Source organism: Lutra lutra, chromosome 16 (assembly GCF_902655055.1).
Source record: "Lutra lutra chromosome 16, mLutLut1.2, whole genome shotgun sequence".
NCBI classification, from domain to species: Eukaryota; Metazoa; Chordata; class Mammalia; order Carnivora; family Mustelidae; genus Lutra; species Lutra lutra.
This window is the reverse complement of record NC_062293.1, coordinates 48846341-48869227: the sequence shown is the minus strand read 5'-3', so window position 1 is coordinate 48869227 and position 22887 is coordinate 48846341. Positions and strand designations below refer to the sequence as shown.

At 51.8% G+C, this 22887-nt stretch overlaps 1 protein-coding gene across 7 annotated transcripts in view; it reads right to left on the bottom strand.

The window, feature by feature from the left end:
* MPRIP (myosin phosphatase Rho interacting protein) overlaps positions 1-22887 on the bottom strand; it is a 151889-nt gene that overhangs the window by 28088 nt on the left and 100914 nt on the right. For 6 of the 7 annotated variants that reach the window (XM_047707927.1, XM_047707929.1, XM_047707931.1 and 3 more), the window contains exons 8-14: positions 15025-15166; positions 14037-14150; positions 12431-12487; positions 11110-11178; positions 8259-8348; positions 5334-5443; positions 1725-2289 (exon numbers count right to left, since the gene is read on the bottom strand). In XM_047707927.1, coding sequence (XP_047563883.1) covers positions 1725-2289; positions 5334-5443; positions 8259-8348; positions 11110-11178; positions 12431-12487; positions 14037-14150; positions 15025-15166 — 1147 coding nt within the window. The remainder of the gene's footprint in view (positions 1-1724; positions 2290-5333; positions 5444-8258; positions 8349-11109; positions 11179-12430; positions 12488-14036; positions 14151-15024; positions 15167-22887) is intronic. The other variant, XM_047707932.1, reaches the window with a different exon arrangement.

The window sequence follows — 22887 nt, the reverse complement described above, 5'->3', positions numbered from 1 at the left end:
AGTTTTGAGCACAGTGACAGCAAGGACCAGAGGCAGCAGCTCAGCATGGGCTGGCAGTGGCATTTCTGGCTCTCGTCAGGCTGGAGCACACAGGACACCTGGGCTGGCCTTCCCTGTGGCCACGTTTCAGGGCACGTGCTGATCTGGTCTTTATCTGCGGCATCTGGAACTGAGGGTTCCAGCTCAAGCCGTATATGACAGCACCACACCTGTTACCCGGGGCACCCACGGAATTCCCACGTGCCCATAAGGATGTGGGGAGCAGACCCCACCAGGAGATGGGGGCTTTGTGCCTGTGTCAGAAGAAGACCACCCCGCTGGGTCCTGCGGTTTCCTCAGTGCGGTCAAACAGGCCGGAGCTGCCCCTGGAAGCCCACACTCCAGGCCCTTCCATGGCTTCCGCTCAAACGGCTGCTGTTGACCCCTCTTAACGTGATGGATTCCATGCCAGCTGTTTGCGGGAAGGGTTCCATGAGATGTGTGAAGCGAGCAAGCTACCTCCCACTCTTCCCGCTTTCAGTGGCTTTGAATTGAGTCATCCGTCCATCCACTCTTCCCTGAGCCCTCCCTCAGGTGCCTACTGGATGCTGGCTTGCAGGGGTGGGGGTGGGGGTGGGGGCTGGAGGGGCAGAGCGCAGCCGGGCGCTGCTGTGGGCGGCACTGAGACGCCTGGCTCCCAGACTCTGTCTGTGACAGCTTCATGGTCCAGTGTGTGACCTACAAGCCAGCAGGCCCACTCTGACAGTTTAGAGCAATGTGAGTGTGAAGTTCTGTTGCATCTTGCCTTTACTATGTCTAGAAATGGGGAAAAATTCGAGTCCTGGTGTTAATCATCCATGTTAGCTTCATAAATTTAACGAGGGCAGGGCCACGTGCCACTCTTCACTTTCATTAGCTACTTCTTTAAAAGAACACATTTGAAACATACTCCTGAATGTTCCTAAGAGGCCAGTACAATGCTGAACCTCCTTGTCCAGAAAACTCACTGTTCAGATTAACAAATCCACTACTAAGTTTCCCAGATCTGATCTCTGGATACGCTATATCCCAGAGGGCCTGCTCTGGTGCCCAATGAACTAGTCAAGTTGGTGGCATGACGGCAATTGTCTGCCCAGCCTGCCAGGCTCATACCCCTTCTCCCCCACGGCCTCTGTTTCACAATTTGAATATTCCTTAACATCCAGAATCCAGCCTCTGCCTCCTGCTGCATGACCTGCACCCCCCACCCCAGATCCCATCAATGGTTACTGGGCTGCTGCAAAAGCCTCGGGGCTGGTCTCTGCCTCCAAGCTTTGGCCCCTCTGATCCAGGGCTGCCCACTGCATATGGAAACCTAACTCTGCTCATGCCCCTCTCCTGCCTCAAATCTCTAGAGTTCGTGCCTGTAACAGGGTAGGACAAAGTCTGCTCCTGGGTCCTGCATCCCATCGGCCTAGTCTCTGGCCATTCCCGGCTCTATATGGCAGTGTCCCCTCACGGCAAACACCTTTTCCTTCTGGAAAAGCCTGGCGCCCCCTCCCTGCCACCCTCCATGACATGGCACCCTCCTGTACCTCATGCCTGCACTGTATACTCTAAGGACCTGTCTGTCCGTGTGTCCCTCTGAGCAGTCTGGACCACATGTCCCTCAGTATTATGTGGCTGAACAGCTCAGGCCACCACCAGGTACAGCGGGTGCTGGGAAAGGCTGCTGCATAGAACCCCACCACCTGTCTGCCCATTACCTCCTTCTCCAGCAGAGAGGTCAGCTCATGAGTGGAAAGCCGGTCACTTCCATCCTCGGAGGAGGACAGGTGCAGGGGGGCGATGGGCACCTGCTTTTCTTCCCGGAGAGGAGTGGTCTCCACCTGATGCCACCGCTGCTCGATCTCCACGTGGACGTTCTGTGTCTTGAGGTCAGCGGTCACAGGCAGCCCCGGGCTGCGGTCAACCTCCATCCGCAGGGCTGTGTCATCTGTGGCTGGCCCGTCCGTAGCATCAAGCATCCCGAAGCGCTTACGGCGCTCTTCCCGCCGCCGTGCTCGCTCCCGCTCCAGCTCGCCGGCCTCAGCCTCGGGGTGGGCGTCAGAAGCCCCGGTGGCACTGGCCCTCTCCTGAGCCAGGGCCTGCTGGATGGGGCGGAACTCGGCCCAGTCAAAGGTCTTAGAGCGGCCTTCCCGCCTCCGCTCCCTAGCCCGGCTCCTCTTCTGCTCGGGGTCTGGCTCTCCACGCTCCCCCTCAGGCTTCTCATTCGGCCTCAGGCAGGTCTCAAAGGAGGAGCTGCTCCGGTTCTTTTCCTCTGGCAGTGAGCTGGGGGTGAGGGGCAGAGAGCCTGTCAGGTGCAGCTCCTGGTGACAGCCACCTGCCCCGGAGGGGTGCCTAGCTCCACCACTTCCTCCTTCTACGCTGCTATGGCTCCCACAGGAGAGGGGAGGAAAGGACACTTTGCCTTTACCTGTGTCCCTTCCACAGGGGGAACCTAAACCGGTTCTGAGTGGGGACAAGAAAGGAAGAGCCGCCATAGATGGCTCAGAGTTTCCAGTCTCAGACCTCAGAGGAAACCTGGACCGAGGAGGTGCTGTCGCCAAGTGTCACAGTGGAGGATCCATTAGGCTGTACCGGGCACGGCTACCATCTAAATGAGGTCATGTGGGAGGCCAAGCTGGTGGCGTATGCGCTCCAGGCAGTGCTGACAGAATGAGTGAGACCAACCACTTCTCCCCAAAGGCTCAAGGGTTCTTTAACAAGTGGTAAATAACCCAGTCAGGTCTGCATTTTAAGAAAACCACTCTGGTGGCTGTTGGGACAGATCACAGCATGAAAGGCCAGAGCCCACTGTGCCATGGTGAGAGAGATGGCCCAGGTGGCACCTAAGTGCCCGCACCACACAGGTGAGTAGGGAGCGGATTCAAGGGCACCCCTCCTTGCCAGTAAGGAGTCCATGCCTTTGTTCAATTTGCCCCAAAGCAAAGATTCTTACAGAGGATGTCCCTGAGCAGGGGTGAGGCGGGAACATCAGTTGTGGTTTGAGACCCCGGGAGCAGAGTGGCCTCTGACCCTGGCCAAGGAGGAAGAACAGAGTTGGAAGCCACCCAGGGTCTTGAGGGCCAGCGAGGGCAGTGCCAGGGGCACCTGTCACTTTTTTTTTTTTAAAATAGGCTCCATGCCTAGCATGGAGCCCGACACGGGGCTTGAACTCACGACCCTGAGATTAAGACCTGAGCTGAAATCAAGTGCCAGACACCTAAAGGCTGAACCACGCAGGAACTCCAGGGAGCGCTGGTCTTCAAATGGGAATCAAAGAGAAAGGAGCCTGGGGAAGAGGCACCCATGGGAAAGAAAACATGGTCATCATCATGCTTTGGGTCATTTGTCTCAAGTGCTTTAGGGCGGTGGGACCTGCAAGGTGCCAATTTAAGACCATTTGAATAAAATGGTCTGTACATTTGAATAAAAGTTCTCCAGCAGAGTTCTTCCAACACCACCCAACTGAGAGCTGACCCAGGCTCCCAACTGTGTGGGGCGTTAGGGCCACATGGATGGCTGGCAGCAGCAGCCATGGCTCTGTGGGAGGAAACCCCTCCAGCCCCAGGCAGGAAGGCCCTGCAACCCCACCACTGAAGCAGGGGGACTATGGGGCATCGCTCAAACCTGCACCTCTGACCTTTATATTTGCTTCCAATATCTCCTTGGGACTTGGCCCCGTAAGCACTAAAAAAAGTCCAAATTTTCCTCAAACTATGAAAGCCCACAGAAAACCAGCAGAGAAGCTAAAGACAAACTAGGGGAGGGTGAGGACCCCCTAAGTTTGAGATATACCAATTCTGAAGTAAATTCCAGGAAGGCAATCACTAAGTTCACCTTCCTACACAAAGGAAAGACCTGGTCCCCGTGGGCCTGTGGTCCCTGCATGGACCCAGCGTCTGAGTGCGGCAGGGAACTGTGAATGCCAGCCTGGGACGTATGTGCACGTGCACACGCGCCAGTGTGTCCTCCTCACCTGTTCTGAGGCCAGTGCCATGTGCCGGCCCGGCGACATCCCAAGCTGACTTCCTCAGCTGGGCCCCTCAATCTGCACAGGGCCAGGCCCTTGTGGAGGCAGCCGGGGCTGACTGGGACACGGCAGGTAGGGGAAGGCTGGCGACCAGGACAGGACCTCAGGCCCTCTCATGTCCACCACCCGTGTCACTGTTGCAGCAGCCTTGTCCGAGAACCCTGAGCTGCCTTTCTTGCTTTGCTAGCCTCACAAAGCTTTGGCCTGGGCTCCTGGCTAGGAGAGAGCCCCAGGATAGCCAGCGAGGCTGCCCCATGAGGACGAGGGTGCCCCGCTCATCTCTGCAGGCAGGACGCGCTCCACTCACAGATAAGCTCTCATAACAGGACACTTGAGAACTTGTCCCGGCCACCAACACCTTGACTTACTGACAGGAACAATCAACCATATATTCTGTTCACTTAATAAATGAGGGAATGAACAAACAATGCCAATAGGGAGAGGAGATTCTGTTCCCGCTTTCTTGCTCAAAGAGTTGCAGCGTCCCTAGAAAGTAGGCAAGTCCTTGACAAAGATTTGGCATGGCCATGGCTGCCCCAGGCCGCTGGGGGGCACACAGTGGGCCCTGGGATGCCATTCCACGTGTGACCAACAACACAAGAAAGACACTTGAAGAGTCATGCAAAGTACATGACCTGAAAAGCATAAATGGGACGTTCTCAGAAGAGGCAAAGGCTCCGAAGCCTTCAGCTGAGAATGACAGAGTTCTGGGAATCGTGGAACCAGCCCCACCCACCAGAATCTTCTCTTTTTCTTAAACTAGAAACGGCAGGTTTCTAACTTCAGGGCAGGAGGAGGAAGGCACGGGGCACGTCATGAGGTGTGCGAGCCACAGAGACTCAGCAGGAGGGAAGAACAAGAGGTCCAACCCGGTTCTAGCACTGAGTCTCAAAGAAGTTTTTCCTGGTTGTACAGAAATCCAACAGATGGAGGCGTGGAGCAAAAAGACCAAGAAAAAGGAACATTCTGGCGGCCTGTGAAGGCGGCCTCCAGGGCTGCCCTTGCCCTACCATCAAAGAGGCCCAGTGCCTGAGCTGGAGGGGCTTCTCCCACTAAGTTCAGTCCCGACAGGGGCACAAACGTCCCTTGCACAGACAGCTCCACTGGCCAGGCTTAAAGGAGGAAAAGGTCACCGGAGGCAGAAAAACCAGGAAGCCAGAGGGAGACTGAGTGGGGCCAGTCAGCAGTGGGACGGAGGAAGGAAGAAGGCTGTGCTGGGCCAGAAGAACCACAGACGCATGAAGGAGAGAGCCGGTGGCTGGAAGGGAAGGGGGCTCCCTTAGGCACCCAGCTGTCTTACCTCGTCACGTCTGGGGCAGAGGTCGGATGGACATGCTTCATGATGGTCTGGATCCAATTCCGCCGAATTCCAGATGTCATGGCAGAGAGAGTGAATTCGCCCTCCTTTGTCTACACAAAAGACAAGATGTCATCAGGGACTGTCCCCTCCCTGACCCCAAAGGACATCCTGCAGGGAGAACTGCAGCCAGGGAGGGGGCTGTGGTAGGAGTACTGTGTGTGTCCCCCTCGAAGAAGGGCCGGAGAGCAAAGGAAAGAGTAAATGTGCTTCCGTGGTCGCCTCAGCCATCATCCTTGGTTTCCTGTGTGCCTGCAATGTACCTGGCCCTGGGATGGTTTGCCCTGCTCTCTCACAGACTGGGAGAGGGGGCTCACAGACTGGGGGAAGGAGCATGACCCAACAATGAAGCCAGTGTGTGGGGAGCCATGGGAAGGGGCCCCCAGGCCGGGGAAAGCTCCATCCCAGGCCCAGCGCCACACAGCCACGCACACCAGGTGCACAGGGTGATGGCCTGGAGAGTGGCAGGCACGGGACTTGGCGGGTGGGTTGGGCCTGACGGGGGCTGCATCTGTCGGGCTGAGAAGAGGCAGGGAGCCATGCTGGGCTACCGCCTGGACAGTCGTAGTTAGATTTAGCACAGAGTGCTAGTGACAGAAGAGGGAGGTTCTGGGGCAGCAAAGGAGGTGGTACACAGTCCCTCACTGATAGGGCATGGGAGCAGAGGGGGTGCTTCTAGGACAATCCCTGGACCGCCAGCCCCTGACCCAGGTTACCTGGTGGGACAGGAGTCAAGACGGAGGAGTACGCTGGTGGTGGCTGGGGGGGGGAGGAGTTGCACTATGTGGGACAGAAGGCAGACAGGAGGACAGGGGAGCCAGGCAGCAGGGACAGCAAAGGGAGATGCCTCTGGGCTGCAACCCTTGTATCATTAAGCCACACTGCCAGGCACCTCCCAAGATGGGAGGGGCATGACACGCAAATGTCTCCTGGGAGGCCACCTCCCAGCTTCTACACCTTGTCACAGAAGAGAGGGCGTCAGTACTGTTCTCTAGGCTTCTCAGGCTACTGACCAATGGGCCTGTGAGACATGTCAGCTGGTCAGCCAATGGGAAGAGAAATTCACCAAGATGATTTTGGGATGGACAATGGCAGAGCCAAGGGCCAAAATACGAGAGACCACGTGCCAGCCCAGCATGCTCAAAGCACAGCTTGGACCTGACCTCATCCTCCAGGTCAGGCCCCCACTGGCACCCCAAGTCGAGAAGTCCCACAGCCCAAGTCCCTCCCCATCTCTCCCTCACCATTTTCCTCTCTGTGCAAGCCAAGGGCAGGGCTGCCGCCTCAGGGCTCTCTGAAGCACCGGCCCTCCCCATGCCCCTGGAACCAGCCCCGCCGCATCCCTGCATCCTCTGCTTCCTCGCACTCCAGTGTGGGTATCTGCAGTCTGACCTCAGCATTCTGTACATTCTCTCCCAGGAGCTCATCTCTCACGGGCAGAGAGCTCCTTCCCGACCACGTTCATGCCCGTGGCTGCCTGCTATTCTTAGGGAGACCTCCAACACAGCACAGGCCCGAAGTCCAGAGGCTCCCCTCCTCTGCCGCCCCTGCCGCCCGACTGCAGTACAAGGCTCACCATGCTCTGCGGCGCAGACCTCACAGCTGCCTCCTCCTCCCCAGGCCACAGCCGTGCCCAGCTGCTCTTCTGCCATGGCTCTTCTCACCACTGCCTCCGCCCCTCACCACCTGGCCTTCTGCCTGTACCTTCCCCTCCTTTTTAAGTGAGCTCCATGTCCTGCTGGTTGTGTCTTACTAAGGCACAACTGCTTCGTGTCTTCCACCACATTCCAGGGCTTCTCCCAACCTCAGGATGGGACTGACTCATGACCCGGCCCGCAGGGCTCTCATAGTGCCTCCCTCACCTTGCTTCTGCATTCGGCCGCCTTGCAGGTTCCCCCAAGTCTGGTGGCCAGGCAAGAACACGGCAAATTCAGCACTCCAGCTTTACCTTGCAAGACCCTAAAGCACCTTAGTGGGCCAGGCTGAGCCCCTCCGGGGACCCACTCTCCTGCACTGACAGCAATCTCTCCTGGCTTAGATCTCTGAGTCCATGGGGCTCATGGAAAAGCATCAGAACTGGTGCTAAGCTCACGCTGCCCTGCCCAGAGTAAAGTGAACAGGGGTCCGAATGACAGACGAGATCAGCTAGGGAACAGAGGTGACTCGGAAATGTAGCCTGTGATGGGAAGAGCAAGTGAGTTCTCAGAGACAGACTGGCACCTTTGCAGTTCGGGCCATGGACTCATCATACAGAAGAAAGCCCTAGAACAAAGAAGCTGTAACAAGCCCAGTGATGGGTGCTGACTTAATGAGAAAACACTTCTTACCCCTGGGATGCCCTACCCAGAGAGACCTGCTCTTTAAAATGGAGAGGTAGTGGGGAAGGCGGGGGGGGGGGGGGGGGCGGTGTTTGCACAGGCCTGGAAAGCCAGACTCCACCACTGTCTGACACGCTGGCTTATCAAGCATGTGTATTCCTCCTGTAGGGACAAGGGCAGAAGAGCATCATAGCAGGGCAGCATGGGCCACCAAGCTCATGCCCTGGCCCTGGTGCCGGGCCAGCAGTGCCATCTCCGCACGGGCCTTGGTGTCTGCACACTTGCCCTGCATGGAGGGACTGCCATGACCAGTAGCCCGGTGGGCTGCCGCCTGGACTACTCCTTGTAATAAAATCATTACAAAATAAAATCATTACTTTGGGTCTGAACCCTGGTCTCCCCTGGGTTTGGTTAATACAAGTTAGGAGGTCAGGCTTGTGCACAAGTGTCCCCGGACCAGGACATCAGGTTCTTGGAGAAATGTTCCCACAGGAGCCCGTGTCCCCCACCTCCACGCCCAGCTGGTCCCCCAACTCCACCCCGGGCTCACATGTATCTGGAAGCCATAGTTTCTCTGGACTGGATACTCGGTGACGTCGTAACACGTAGACAAGTCAATTTCCCCGTCCAAGTCAGCTGCCTACAGAGAGAAAGGAAAAGTCTACACCCGGACAAGCGGATTTCCATGTTAGCTTTATGCTCGTGGGAGTATATGCTGATGGGTGAGGATTCCGCCTATCCCTGCTGCATGGAAGCATCCATGCCACGTCCCCATCCTGCCAGACATGGCCCATGCCAGTGGTTCTGCAACCTGATGCTTGGACTCTCTTTTATTCTTAAAAATTGAGGACCCCCAAAGAGTTTTCATTTATGTGGCTTTTATCTATTGAGGATATTCAGCATATTAGAAATAAGGCAGAAGAAGGTAAATATATTTGCTCACTTAAGAACACAAATGATCCATTTTATTTTTTCACAAAAAAATATTCTAAAAAGTCAGCAAGGGATTTTTGCAAATCTTTCTTTAAATGCTTGGCTTCCGGGACGCCTGGGTGGCTCAGTTGGTTGGACGACTGCCTTCGGCTCAGGTCATGATCCTGGGAGTCCCGGGATCGAGTCCCGCATCGGGCTCCCAGCTCCATGGGGAGTCTGCTTCTCCCTCTGACCTTCTCCTCGCTCATGCTCTCTCTCACTGTCTCTCTCTCAAATAAATAAATTAAAAAAAAAAAATCTTAAAAAAAAAAATTAAAAAAAAAATGCTTGGCTTCCAATGACAGCTGGATTCTCACGTCTATGGCTACGCTCATCCTATACAATATACCATTTTGAACGAAGCACGGTTGACCCTTGAACAATATGGGTTTGAACTGTGTGGGTCCAGGTTACACATGGATTTTTTTTTGATGTAGTACAGTACGATAAATGTATTTTCTCTTCCTTAGGATTTTCTTAATGGCCTTTTCTCTAGCTTACTTTATTCTAAGAATACAGTACACAATACACACAACATGCAAATGTTAAGGCTTGTGATCAACAGTAGGCTCTTAGTTCCGTTTGGGGGGAGTCAAAAGTTATATGCAGGTTTTCGACTGCAGAAGGGGACGGCACCCCCAATCTCTGTGTCTCTTCAAGGGTTAACTGTATATGCAGACAGTCCAACCTTACATAGATACAGACTGGAAAAGAGAGATGTATTTTAAGACACTTCTTTCTTTTTTTCTGGCTCTGCTGAGGAATAATGGACACGCATCACTGTTGGAGGTGAGCGGCACAATGGTCTGATTGACTTGCACTGTGAAAAGTTGTACTCTCTTAAAGGTTAACTGCAAAACGAAATCTGAAATCCCATCAAGGGACTTTCCATACTATTGTATTAAAATCCATGGTTTTTTGCTGCCCTATGAATGGACCTTTACTCGTGTGTGATTTTGCAACTTTTGCCTATTGGTGATTTGGAAGACATCAAGTTATGGGTATCTTTCACAAGTGGATACATTTCATTACATGAGCTCAAAACAAGTTAGTATTGGCACCCACATGGTCAGGATACTCTGTAAGGAAAGGGAAGCGGTCAAGTCTGTGATGGGGAAAACACCTTTTTCCAAAGTTCCAATTTCACTTGAGGCTCAAACTGTATCACTGGCAACAAATCGTCAGCTGTTTTCTTTGAAGGGATAGATTCATTTGGTTCACTTTTAAGAAAGTGCCGAACGCCTGAAGCGAGCGAGCAGTGTGTGTCTCAGCAGCTCTCTCTGGTGCAGCTGGTACTGCACGAGGAGACACCACTGGCTTGGCCAGCTGCGCGGACAGGGTGCACGTGCTTTCCCACGAGGCACCCTGGACTCCAGTATGCAGAAAAAGTGACTTACGCTCACTGTCGATTTTGAATCATGGAATATATAAGAGTTTTCAAGAACTGAGGCTTTAAATGGCATCTTAATTTTGTAACAATGGTTTTGGGTAGACCAGCCCCCCAAAAGGGCCTCCAGGGGTCCACAGGCCACACTCAGAACTGCCGGTCTACGCACACACTAGCAACCACACATGCTTCTGTGCTTCCTGACGTCAGGCAGCACTAGGGGCCTGTTGCTCACACCACCCTCAGCTCCCCTGTATCACCAACATCTTTCCACTGAAGTCCATAAAGAACTTCTTTTTCTAAGGTTCACGGTATATAAATACATATAACGAGCCCCCTAATGACAGATAATTAGATCCTCGCCAATCTGCGACTCTGACAAAAGTGCAGGGATGCCTAATCTTGGGCACAGATCTTTTCCTATTCGTGGAAATGTATCTTAAGGATCCCTGGAGTGGAATGCAAGGGGAAAGGTAGGAACACAGACTTGCCAAATTGCTCAAAAGAGAGGATTTTTTTTGTAGGTGAAGAAAAAAGAGCCCCTTCTGGTTGGTCTTCAAGCAAGGAATCAAGGCAGTCTACTGGGCCAATCAAATTCACTTGTCACATCCCATCTTTGTCCGAAAGATAAGAGACAAGATTTAGTTCTGTTTCTTCAAGAGACTCCATTCTCCATGAAATCTTTTGTAGAAAAAACAAAACTGCTCATCCTCGGTTTTAAAATAAGACATCTTTCAGTGTTTTTCAAAGAGCAGAAAAAAGAGAAGCCACTGAAACACACCACCTACGTGCCAAAAGCAGGGCCTCTACACAGCCAGTGTCTCAGGAAGAATCAGTCACGACAGCATCAAGAGCTGATCACACCATGCTCAGCCCTCCCCCCAAATCTAGACCAGGAAACCCATGACGGCAACGTAGACACCAGTCGACAGACAGAAGGGGCCGGAGCCCGGAGAAGCAGTGGCCGGGAGCCAGAGCTGCCGGGTGCCACCTGGACCGCTTCAGCTGTCTCCACAACCGGGAAGGAAACCAAGACACTCACCTCCTCAGCCGCCGAGTCCCTGTAGTATCTCAGACTTTGATCAGCGAGGACAAACCAGTGTTTCTTCCACTAAAAGGGAAGGGAAAAAGCAGACTCAACTAGAGCAGAGCAGCACACTTACTGCTCCACGGTGATCCACAGCCAGAGTCCTGGCGGAACCTCCCAGAGCGCAGGAAAAGCAGAGGGCAGGCAGCCCCTCCCTCAAGTGGCAGACACACACAGGACTCTGCCCCGGCCACAGGCAGCCATGCACTCAGGACCCCAGGGCGCTTGCTAAGCTGCGGCTCCCGTGACCAGGCAGCATGGAGAGCTGGGTGGGCCGCAGGCTACGACTCTCTGTAACCCACAGCGGTGTGGCTGGTGAAAAGTGCTTCGCAGTCCTTAATCTCAGCTCCAGAGGCTGCAGACAGGGGGCTGGGCCCTCAGAGCTGAAAAGTGGCTGCGGAAACAGCATCTCCATCCTCAGGTGGCTGGCTGTGAGCCACAGCCACTGGTGGCTAACCAGAGGGGCACGCCCACCTGCAGCCAGCAGGAGCAAACCAGCCAGCTAGCTTCCCAAGTCTTCGCTGTGAGTAGCAAGGAGGGAGACTTGAGTCTTCAGACAAGTCCAGGGGGATTGATATGGAGGAGAGAGAAAAAGAGGATGTTTCGGCACAGTCACTCAGGAAGCACGGAAGGGAGCTCGGGAGGGGAGGCTTTCGGGGCCTCTCTCAGTATGGGCTAGCAGGCTCCCCTTCATGCCTTCTTGGAGGCCTGGCCTTCCAGCCACACGCAGGGTCGAGGTGGGGCTGACAGGTCCGGCTGCAGAGGGCTCTTTCTGCTTGAGTCTGAAGGCCAGAATGTACCGCACCAGCTCCTCCCAGGACTGCAGCAGAGCTGGAGGTTTTGGTAGAGTCTAGAAGCCCTCGGATGCTGTCCACTCGTCCTGCCTTGTAATCAATCCCAAGCCAACCACACAACCAGAGGCTTCCTGGGAAGCCTGGGCTCCCGGGGAAATTTGAGGAAAGAGTAGCAGGTAGGGAGCTAGAGTTGAAGGATGCTCTCCTGGCCTGAGGCTGAGGCCCTTGTGGAGTGCAGGAGGGCATCCTTCTCCAGAGACCCCTGTCCCCCAATGCAGAACTGAGGCTGGGGTGGCTGTGCACCTCCACTTCCCTGAGGAGAAGGAGGTCTCGGCCATACCGCCGTCCTGGCCCAGCAAACAAGAGGCCGCGCTGGCAGTGGTGGATGGAGCATGTGTTCCCACACCTGGCGGGGACAAGGCCGGGGAGCCCTCGCACTTGCTCCGAAGCGCCTCAGGGGCCCGGCAGCCCTGCGTGCTCACCTGGCCGTCCTCGTACTGCTTGGTCAGCCAGCCTTTCTTGAAATTCAGCAGGTCGGGCTAGGAAAGGGAGAAGAAAAGAAGAGTTCAGAAGAAAGCACACTGATACCCCAGTCATGTGGAAAGGGTGGCTGAGGCACAGACATTTCTGTCCAGATGGTGGGCAGCAGGGAGAGGGCTTTCTCCGCCTGCCCGCAAACACTCTGCAGACCCATGTGTCATCACAGGACGAGATGTCGGGCTTGGCGGGCTGACGAAGACGGAAGGGGAAGGGCACGGCCCCAGCGCCCTGGGAGCAGCTGGGCGGCCCGGACGCTCTGAGGGAAGCCCTGGTCACGTCCGCAGCAGCTGCCTGGCAGCCAGAATGTCCCAGAGGGAGGGTCAGGTAGTGTTTCCCACGAAGGGGAAAATCTGCAGTGAACCCTAAAAGAAGAAATCAGAAGTTCTCACAGAAGGCACAGAAAGACTGAGAAAGGAAGCCTGAAGAACAGAGCCCACGTACAGTGCTGAGCAAGGATGTAGCAGCAAGCCTGTCGAGGCCTGGAGGCTGCGTATCCAACGGGATGGGCTTTAGGCTCCACTTCTTGGCAAGATGCAAGCCCTGGACAGCAGACAGCAAAGCAGGGGGCGCTGTCCTGCTGGGATCTCCTGCACCCATGTCCCTGGGCCGGAGGAGGCGCCCGGGGACCGCCTGCAGCACAGCAAGGCCTGGCCCGTGTTTCACGCCTGGACACCTGCGGAGCCAGTGCCTGAAGAGATGTGGAGCGCCCTTCCCCTCGCCCTGTGTGCTTGCTCTCCGCTTCCCTACCACCGTCTCGGACAGAAACAGGCTGGGACCTCTTTCTGTACTTGAAGGACTCAGGGGTTATTAGGAGAACGGGTGTACAGTGGCAGGACCACCACGAGCAACCCATGTTCTGGGAGTCTCTGTTCCAAATCTCACCCAGACTCAAGAAAAAAACAAACCTCCTCCAGGTAAGAAGCCCTCCTGCCCTCGCTCAGGCTCATGTCGCTGTGTGGGTGGTGGTTCCACTCCCTAGGGGTAGAAGTGGCACCTACCATGGGCTTCTCAGAAGGCTGAGGAGCCCCAGGTCACCCAGGGAGCAGCTGTCCTCCACTCCCAGGGCCTCTGGCCGGCTGCTCTCAGCTCCCGGAGGGAGCGATGCTCCTATCTGACCACGCTCCACTCACACCCCACTGCTGCAGCTCAAAGGACCTAGGGCCAAGGCCTTTCTCCTCCTGTGGTGAAAACACCACAAACAAGGCAAGGGCTCCCGGCAAGAGGGGGCTCCTGCCTACAAAATGTGGCTGAAACAAGCACCCAAAACAAGAACAGAGATTCCCTGCTGTGGCCCTGGTTCCCCGAAGTCAGGATCTTGCTGCCTTGACCAAGTGGGCCTCCTCCACCAGGGACTTCAGAGCTCAGGATGCCCATGGAGTCCAGAAAGGGGAAAGAAACACAGCATCAGCTTCCCATGCACAGACACAAAGGCCAGTGCAGAGGGGACAGCCAGCATGGACGCACGGACATAAGCAGACAGTGACCCCAAGTGACAGAAGCAGCAGGAGCAGCATCTCCAGGCCTCGGTGCGCGGGCGCCTGGGCTCACCGTCAGGGAGGACTCCGTGGACCTCCTGTCCAGTGACTTGGCTCTTCGGTGTGGAGACAGGGGGGAGGCCGAGGTGTCCGGGAGAGGCGCTGTGGGGGCTTCGCTGGGGAGGTCCTGTGGCAGAGAGCAGCCGCCAGTCAGTACAAGCCAGTACACTCCGGTGGGGCACAGGGACACCAGCAGCCAGGGCTGTGGGAGGGTCAAGACTGTTCCCAGGCGAGGACAAGAGCACTGTGTCTGGGGTCCCGTGGCAAGTCTGGGCCAGCATGGGGACCATAGCCAGCATCCTGGGACTCCTCGTCCAGCGCCTCCCGCTTCACACGGCGGGTTCAAAGACGCGCTAGCTGTTGAAGCAGCCTTTTCTTTCAAATGCACTTGCCACCATCACTCTCCTGGTGGCGCCTCCATTCCCTAGCTGCTTGGGGGTCACAGAACAAAGAGCCCCAGACTCTGTGGCAGCTGCAGCAAAACACCTCATGAGGCCAAAGAGAAGCTGGAGAGGAAGATGAAGACCGGACACAGCAGGGCCACAAGAGGCGGGTGGGCTGCCTGGGAGGAGGAGGAGGGTTCAGAAGAGGGATCTGCCCGGGGACTAAGTAGAGAAGCAAGGGCTATGGCCGCCACTCGAAAGAAAGAGGAAGGAAGGTGCTCAGCCTCATGGCTGGGCTGCCTGAGAGAGGAAGAGAGCAGCTCTAGCTAAGACCTGGGATCTAAGGCTCATCAGACTAGCACTGAGCAGAAATGGATGAAGTTCTGACAGGAAGATGCAGAAGACAGGCCTTGACGTCAAGAAAATCACTCACTGGAGGAGAGGAGAGACACGAGCAAACGACTAGGCCAATGAGAACGGGAAGCCCAGCAGCAGTGCGTCCAGGTGCGTGTTTGGGGGGGCCCGTGAGAAGGTGTGGGGCCACGTGCTGACCATGTCCCATGGCCGCACACGGCACTGCCTGGGCCTCAGCACTGGCCCCGGACCCCAGGCGCTCACCCGTTTCCGGGGAAACGCCCTCTTCTCACTGCGACCCTGGCGTGTGTCACTTGATGGTGAGGGCCCGGATGACGAGTTCGTCTCCATGTGCTCTGCCTTCTCAATGTCCAAGGCCTCAAACTTCTCAATGACCTGGGACCTCCTGCAAGAGAGGACACGAGGCTGCTGAGGGGGAGACAGGGCCGCCCCCCCCAGCCTGAGGCGGGCTTGGTGTTGAGCTGCAGTGGAGCCCCTTCAGCCCATACTGCCAAGCCTGGCCCATCCCAGCCTCCCCTGGGCCTCCCCTCCCACATGGCGCGTAGGCTGTGCGCACAGCACGATGGCCCAGTCCACCTGACTCCCCTCCCCGAGCTCTCTGTCCCACCACTGTGGAGGGGGAAGCCATGCAGGGGCTGGCAGCAGCTCAGGCGCCAAGGCCTTCCCTTTCCCCAGGCCTATCCTTGACCTCTGCCCCCCACGCTGGAGGCCCCTGCGCGATCTGTTGACACGCTTGGCAATCACACAGCTCATCGCCTGGCACCCTCTCCTGAGCCACAGACGTGATCGGAAGGCAACCACCACCTTGGAGGGTGACAGCCTCCGTGCTCCTGGCATTCATTCCTCAGCGGATCATGATGCAGCCCCTACCCCAGGGCACCCAAAATTTAGCAAGAAAAAGGCCCATGAATTAACATCGGTTCTGCCAACAGTAAAAAGAATCAAAACCAAATTAAAACAAAAACAAAGCAAGTTGATTTCGTGTGAAAAGGCCGGCGCGTCATCAGGCCATCTACGGCTGGAGACGGAGCGGAGATGGGAGCGAAGCAGGCGAAGGAAGGGCGAGTAACGTCACACAGCCACACAGCAGGAGAAGGTGGAGAGGGGCAAGACCTGAAAGAAAAGAAGGCTGGAAAATGAATACACAGAAAGGGGCGGCTTTTTAAATCAAATAATGGTAAATCAAAATTATCCAAAGAATCAAAGAAACAAAAACCCGAGGTGATCGCTGAGAAGGGGGAAGCCATCCTTGTCCCTGAGTCACAAGGAATGGCCATGGCCGCCGAAGGCAGGGAGGCCAGGTGGGGCATGTGGCCTGAGGCTGAGTCCTCACCTCTGGGGACCGCCCACGAGGTGGGAGGGTGGGGGGGTTGTTGAGACTTAGACATTGTTTTAAAAAGAGATAAGGCGCAAATGGGAGTCACTAGTGCTAAGTCCACTCAATAAACTCAGACTTGGGGGCACCTGGGTGGCTCAGTGGTTAAAGCCTCTGCCTTCAGCTCAGGTCATGATCTCAGGGTCCTGGGATCGAGCCCCACATCGGGCTCTCTGATCACAGCAGGGAGCCTGCCTCCTCCTCCTCTCTCTCTCTGCCTGCCTCTCTGCCTACTCATGATCTGTCAAAAAAAAAAAAAAAAAAATCTTAAAAAAAAATCTTAAAAAAAAAAATAAACTCAGACTTGACATCTAAATTACAGAATTACACTTGCAACCTCTCCCAGGAGTGGAATCTTAAACTTGCATCAATCTGAAGCCACCTGGTCAGCACTGGTGAGGTAATCTGCCTGAGGGACCCCTGCTGTCCCCCAAAGGAAGGTGACCTTGCCTGAAATAATGCACTTTGCCAGGAACTTCCTTGTCCCACCCCCATCTGCCTATAAGTCTTTCACTTTGCACAGCTCCTCAGAGCTCCTTTCTCTCTGCTAGATGGGGGGAGGCTGAATCACTGAATAAAGCCAATAAGATCTTTAAAACTTCCTCAGTTGAATTTTCTTTTTACAGGGTTGGTGGCAGTGGTGGGACCTGAAGGAAACTTCAGACAGCTTCGAGGACAATGAGAAACAGCTAGCTGTGGTATGCGCGAACCCTTTGAGGTCTCTGTCTTTCTCACCATTTCTGAGGGCCACAAGAAGTTCCTTCTGGTTCTGAGCTCTGCTCTCTTGGAGTTGAGCTCCTGATTTAACTGGCTTTCTATGGTCCCCCACTTGACTAGACCATGCTGGGAACTGTAGGCACTTCAATCCGCAGTTCCCCATTTGATGGGAATCCTGGGCCACGGCTCCCATTCTCTGGGGTCTGCCGGTTCAGTAGTTCCCTGAGTGCCCAGCTCCACAGTGAGAACTGCTGGTGGCGCAAAGCCTTTCGCTGGTTAGTCACATCGCAGATCCTGCTGGCGGGTTAAGGTGCATACAAGGTAAAGGCTATTGCGGATGAGACTCTCTGAAGCCAAAAGCTACAAAACTGATGGGCAAAGGCTGAGCATTAAAAACCTATTAGAGAGTTCGCCAGCTAACCCTAAGACTCCTGTGTTAGGGTAAGCTGGTCATACAACAGACAATACGGTGACACTAGGTTACCTGCCAACCTCAAAAAATTTCCATGCAACAAGGTATGCTGTAAAACACCACAAAATTCCTAACATAGCAGCATAGCCCTTTAGTTATTAATTTGGCTCTGGGAGACTCACAGGCTTAGCTAGAAGAAACAGAATCTTCAAATTCTAGAGTTGAGGGGTGTCTGGGTGGTTCTCAGTTGGTTAAGCGCCTGCCTTGGGGTCAGTTCATGATCTCAGGGTTCTGGGACTGAGCCCCATGTGGGGGTCCCTGCTCAGTGGGGAGTGTGCATTTCCCTCTGCCCCTCCCCGCCTGGGTCATGTTGGCGCGCATGCTCTCTCTCTCTCTCAAAAAAAAAAAAAAAAAAAAAAACCTTAAAAAAAAAAAAAATTCCGGAGTTCAGCACACCAACTTTTAGCACATCTACTTATTTTATGGCTAAGAACTATAGTCCCAGAAGCTACAGATATCTACAAAAATGCAAAATCTTGCTAAAGATAACCTAGATTTACGATGGCCAATATGGGAATATTCCAATTAGACAAGATCATTTATTTAAGAAGCACACTGAAAAGCAAGGGTTCTAAATCAAGCAAACAGAATGGAGTAACTATTTTAATTGGTATGCAAAAGCTTCCAAAGGCTTCAAGATTCCAAAACAGCTTCACTGCAGTTTTTTTTGCCAAGGCTAATGAAAGATTAAAGATACAAAAGATACCTAAAACAATACGTAGGCCTCCCCCTTACACTCTCCTAGGAGTACAACATCAAAACACTTGCCCAGACCTCAGCATATCATTTGTAAGCAACTGGGCCATTATAAAAAATTTTGTCCTCAAAGGTTCTGATTAAATCCTTCAATATCAACTTGAATACCCCCATATCTGCCTTTGAAGGAGATTCCCCCCCACCATATGGGCACCTCCCAGAGTTGGTGGGATTCTGAGGGATTTTCTGATAAAGTGCTATGTTATTCTCTTAAACAGCCAAGAAAAACTAAAATCAAAATTAACAAAAAATCTTGCCAAATTCTGGTAGATACCAGAGACTAAAGAGGGGATCCTGGGAAAACTAGTAGAAGCCAGAGAAAAGTGAGAATTCATACCAGAGTCACCTCTCCTGAATCACCGTCTGCAATACCCCATTAGCCCAAAGACAAAAATAAAATGTCACACTATCCTTTTCTTTCCAAACCCAAACACACTGGTTCTTGATCCTTTCTTTCTCAGGGACAGCTACTGCCTTCTTGCTTGTCTTGTGTCTTAAGAATCTGGCTTGGTTTTCTGCCTGAATAGGACATGCAGGTTGCTGGTTCTTTCCTTTGGCTATCTTAGAGTAACTCTGGATCTTGGGAAGATAGTAAGTATCCTTTTATACCCCCGTGGGGTCCCCTCTTACATTGAAGGGGGGCTATTCACTACTACCAGAAACATCTACTGTATGTCCTGGTTGAAAAGTGACAAGATATTTAGAAGGAGTTTTTAAATAGCTTTGTGGTCTGAAGTTGGCCAAACTAGAAGCTGATAATCAGAGCCTGATAGGAAGTTTTTTCTTAGGCCTTCTTCCCTAAGCTAAACGAAACCATGTACCCGGACAAAACAGCATCTGAAGCCTCTGTGAAAGGATTTATTAAACATTCCACAGATGAACAGTTCCAAATCCAGAAAACAGGAATATTTTGATTTCCATCTCAGTTGGAAAGCTCCTCCCTGATATAAAGAAGCAAACTGAGGATAATGCAGTTGGATAGGTGAACCAACTTATTAGATATCATTTAAGTTGCAACCCAATTCTTTGAGGAATTAAAGCAACTGTCCACATCTTATAAATCTTCACAAAACAAGAGATTCAGCTCCAGAAGCAATCTGAAGTCCATTTCTTTCTTTCTTTCTTTCTTTTTTTAACCAACATCAAACCCACCCCCATATCTCTTTAAAGCCTTCTAAGTATTGAGAAAATTTTGGCCTCGGGAAACCAGTCTTTCTTGGAGGCCTTTACTTTCTTTGCCCGTGCCTCTGTGATGTAAACTGTCTACCTGGTCTTCTCTGTACCTCTTATCTAGGCCTTCTCCGACCTAAGCCAAAGGCAGAGGCTTTAACCCACTGAGCCACCCAGGTGCCCCCCAAATGATGTCTTCTTGACCTAGAAGTAACTTTGGGATTTTTCAGAGGATCCCTGAAAATCCTAAAAATAAGAGAGATGTTCCCAAATTAGGCTTATTTGTTATGTTACATCATCATGGGCAGCATTATCAATTCAGTGATACTAAACCTTCTTAGGTTCTGATATGTCCTAATGCAATATTGTCAGTCCTAATTCCAGCTGTTATCTTAAACGGTGAATATCACAAAATAACCAAGTCTCCTGTTATTTTCATTACAATGAACTCTCATCTAATCTTTAACTCTGGGCAATTTTAAGTCTTCTGTCACTTACAAAGAGTTATTGTTTTATTCTGATGCTTTCACAGAAGTGTTCGTGGAAAGGACTATGACAAGTAAAGATTTCTTCCTTTCCCTTTTTTTTTTTTTAAGAGAATGGGGGAGGGGCAGAGGGAGAGAGACTCTTGGGTAAGATCATTAGCTGAACTGTAATCAGGAATCAGCCGCTTAACAGGCTGAGACCCCCAGGTAGGTACACCAACAAGTAAAGATTTCTCATAAGTTCAAGGCCATAAAACTGAATTGAGGAAGAATTTCTAGAACTAATGGAAACACCGGATTCAAGCAGAATTAGTATTAATTACATAGGGCTGAATGAACTGAGGATGATTATAATTTTACATGACCTTTTGTGTGAAACACTGCTAGTTCCTCAGTGTTTTGCTTTCATTGATTTAGGGAAACATTTTCACTTAAGTGATCTATGACCTACAGCAATTTGGTAGGGCATACTTTTGTAAACAAAGATGAAACATTTACTTTTTCTCCCTACTGATCCCTCCAGAATTTGTAAACTCTACGGTATTCTTTTCATGGTAATATACTTGGTTATTTGTGTAAGTTCAATAAAAATCTGTTCTCCTTGTAACAGGATACAGATGGAAACACTGGCTATATTACCAAGGCTTTGACTGGAATGTCTTATTTTAGAAATATGCATGGACTCAGATATGGCCAAAGAGCTTTAAAGAAATGCTTAGACAAATCGGGCTGGTACCTTGCTTACGGGGTTCCTGGAAGCCTTCCAGGTGAGTAAAGAAGGTCAATTCCTGGAAGGCCTATGAGTCTCAGAACATTGGGGGGAAACTCTGAGAAGAAAGAATGTCACCCAAACTAAAGATACTGTAGGTAAAATATAATGGGGAGTCCTTGGCTCGGCTTCCAGGCTTCAGACAAGAATTCAATCTGAGATTCCTTATGCAAAGTTCCAGCAAAGCAGTCTTTAAAAGGGCTTATACGGTCAATCGCTATTCTTGCCGCACGTATAAAATCAGGGTAGTTTAGGGGCGCCTGGGTGGCTCAGTCGGTTAGGCAGCTGGCTCAGGTCATGATCCCAGCGTCCTGGGATCGAGTCCCGCGTCCGGCTCCTTGTTCTGTGGGGAGCCTGCTTCTCCCTCTGCCTCTGCCTGCCACTCTGTCTGCCTGTGCTCGCTCGCTCTCTCTCTCTCTGACAAATAAATAAATAAAATCTTTAAAAAAAAAAAATCAGGGTAGTTTAAAGAAAACAAAGTAATTTTATTGTGATGATCTTTAAAAAAATAGGAATAACTATAGAGAGAAAAACTGTGTTTGCATCTTTGTAAATATTGGATTCTAAGCTGTAAATGTTTTTGAGGTTTTGCTCCATACCTGTTTATAAATAACCTGGACTGGCTCCTGCTTTCTACTTTTTACAAATATCTAGCTAGGACTCTCCAAACTAATGTTTCCTATTTTCTGCCATCCTTCTGATTTGGAATCACGAAGAACAAAGACAGTTCTCAAGGGCTATTCCAAGTCGTCCTCACTCCCTAGATGGCAACCAAACTGCAGGCACCTGAAACTTGGGTCCCCAATCTCCCAATTAAAAAGGGCCCCTTCAGACTCTGGGAGCTACAGAGCAGCTGGAGACCTCAACATCAAACTGACGAGGAAGTAGCTGACATCAAAGTGGACTGCTTCCACCCAAGATGCTGGATCAAGACTTCATTCTTTAAACATGAAATTCTTTCCTCTTCCTTTACTCTACTCTGGCACAGGTCTGGAAAGAAAGCTACTACCCGTATCTCTCAGGCCATTACTAAGGGAGGGCAGGGGGCTGGATATCTTTCAGACTGCTAGATTTGACAATTAAAAGAGTTCTTTACCAGTCCATGATACTAGAGACCCCCTGGCCCTCCCTGTGACCAATTTCCCTTCTATTCCCAATGGACTCCCTGATCTTAGGAGTCACTTACACAATCCGACTTGTACAGCCAGAACATCTAGTGCCTTGTTTTCACCTTTCAACGATTATAATTGTACTCGCCCAACTGGACACAAATTCCTAAGCAAATTGTAGTACATTTGTATTCCCATGTTCTTGTGATTACCTAAATCAGATTTGCCCCCAATTATAAAAAGATCTCAGCAGCAGTCCCCATCTCTGCAAGGCCAAAGTTGTCCTTCGTAATAGGGTATCCTCTGATAAGCCTGCAGCTAAACAAGGAACTGTCGGTGCTGTGGTCAGTGCCACTTACGCACCTAGATGAATACTTATGGGAAATCTGAAACCCAGCTATGTGAAAATCATTGAAAAAGACACTTCATTTAAAAAAAAAAAAGGTGATTCCTTCAGGGGAGGGCTTTCTCTGAGTTACTTGATTTTGGTCGGTTTGGGTCTTGGGGACCATGGATCCAAAACACACTCCAGACACTGGGAATTATCCTGCTTAAAATAACCACAGTAGTCTCCCTCGTGCATTACAGTCTCTTAAACGTGTGTTTGCAGTCACTAACCACAAAGTGAATGATCTCCTTAAGACTGGACCATCAGAATGCAATGAAGAGGATAACTGACTTAAAAAAATGTAAACATGAAATTGTGACTTGTGAGTACCATAGAGATTCAGCAAAAAACGTCATGACCTGTGACGACCACGGAGAAACAGCAAAAACTCCAAGAATTTGATCAGTAGCTGGGAGTGGTGCTAAGGTTTTAAATTTTAAATCATGCCACTTGGTTAAGCTGAGAATCTGAACAAAAGTGGGGGGACTGTGGGGTGCCTGGCTGGCTCAGTTAAAGTGCCACTCCCGACCTCGGGGTCGTGAGTTTGAGCTGCACACTGGGTAGAGATTACTTAAGTAAATAGGTAAATAAATAAAATTTAAGAAAGGGGAGGTTGGGGGCAATTGCTTAAAAAAAAAAAAAAAAAAAAAAAAAGAATAAAAAATTTTTAAAAAGGTAACAGCCCCAGAATAGAGTCAATTGTGCTATGTCCCAGTCACCAGATGGTGGTTAAACTTACTTAAAGTTTCAACTTCTCCCAGGAGTAGAATCTTGAACTAAGCAAATTGGAATTACTAGTCAGCACCAGTGGGGTAATCTACCTGAGAGACCTCTGCTGGCCATCAAAGGAAGGTGACCTTGTCCA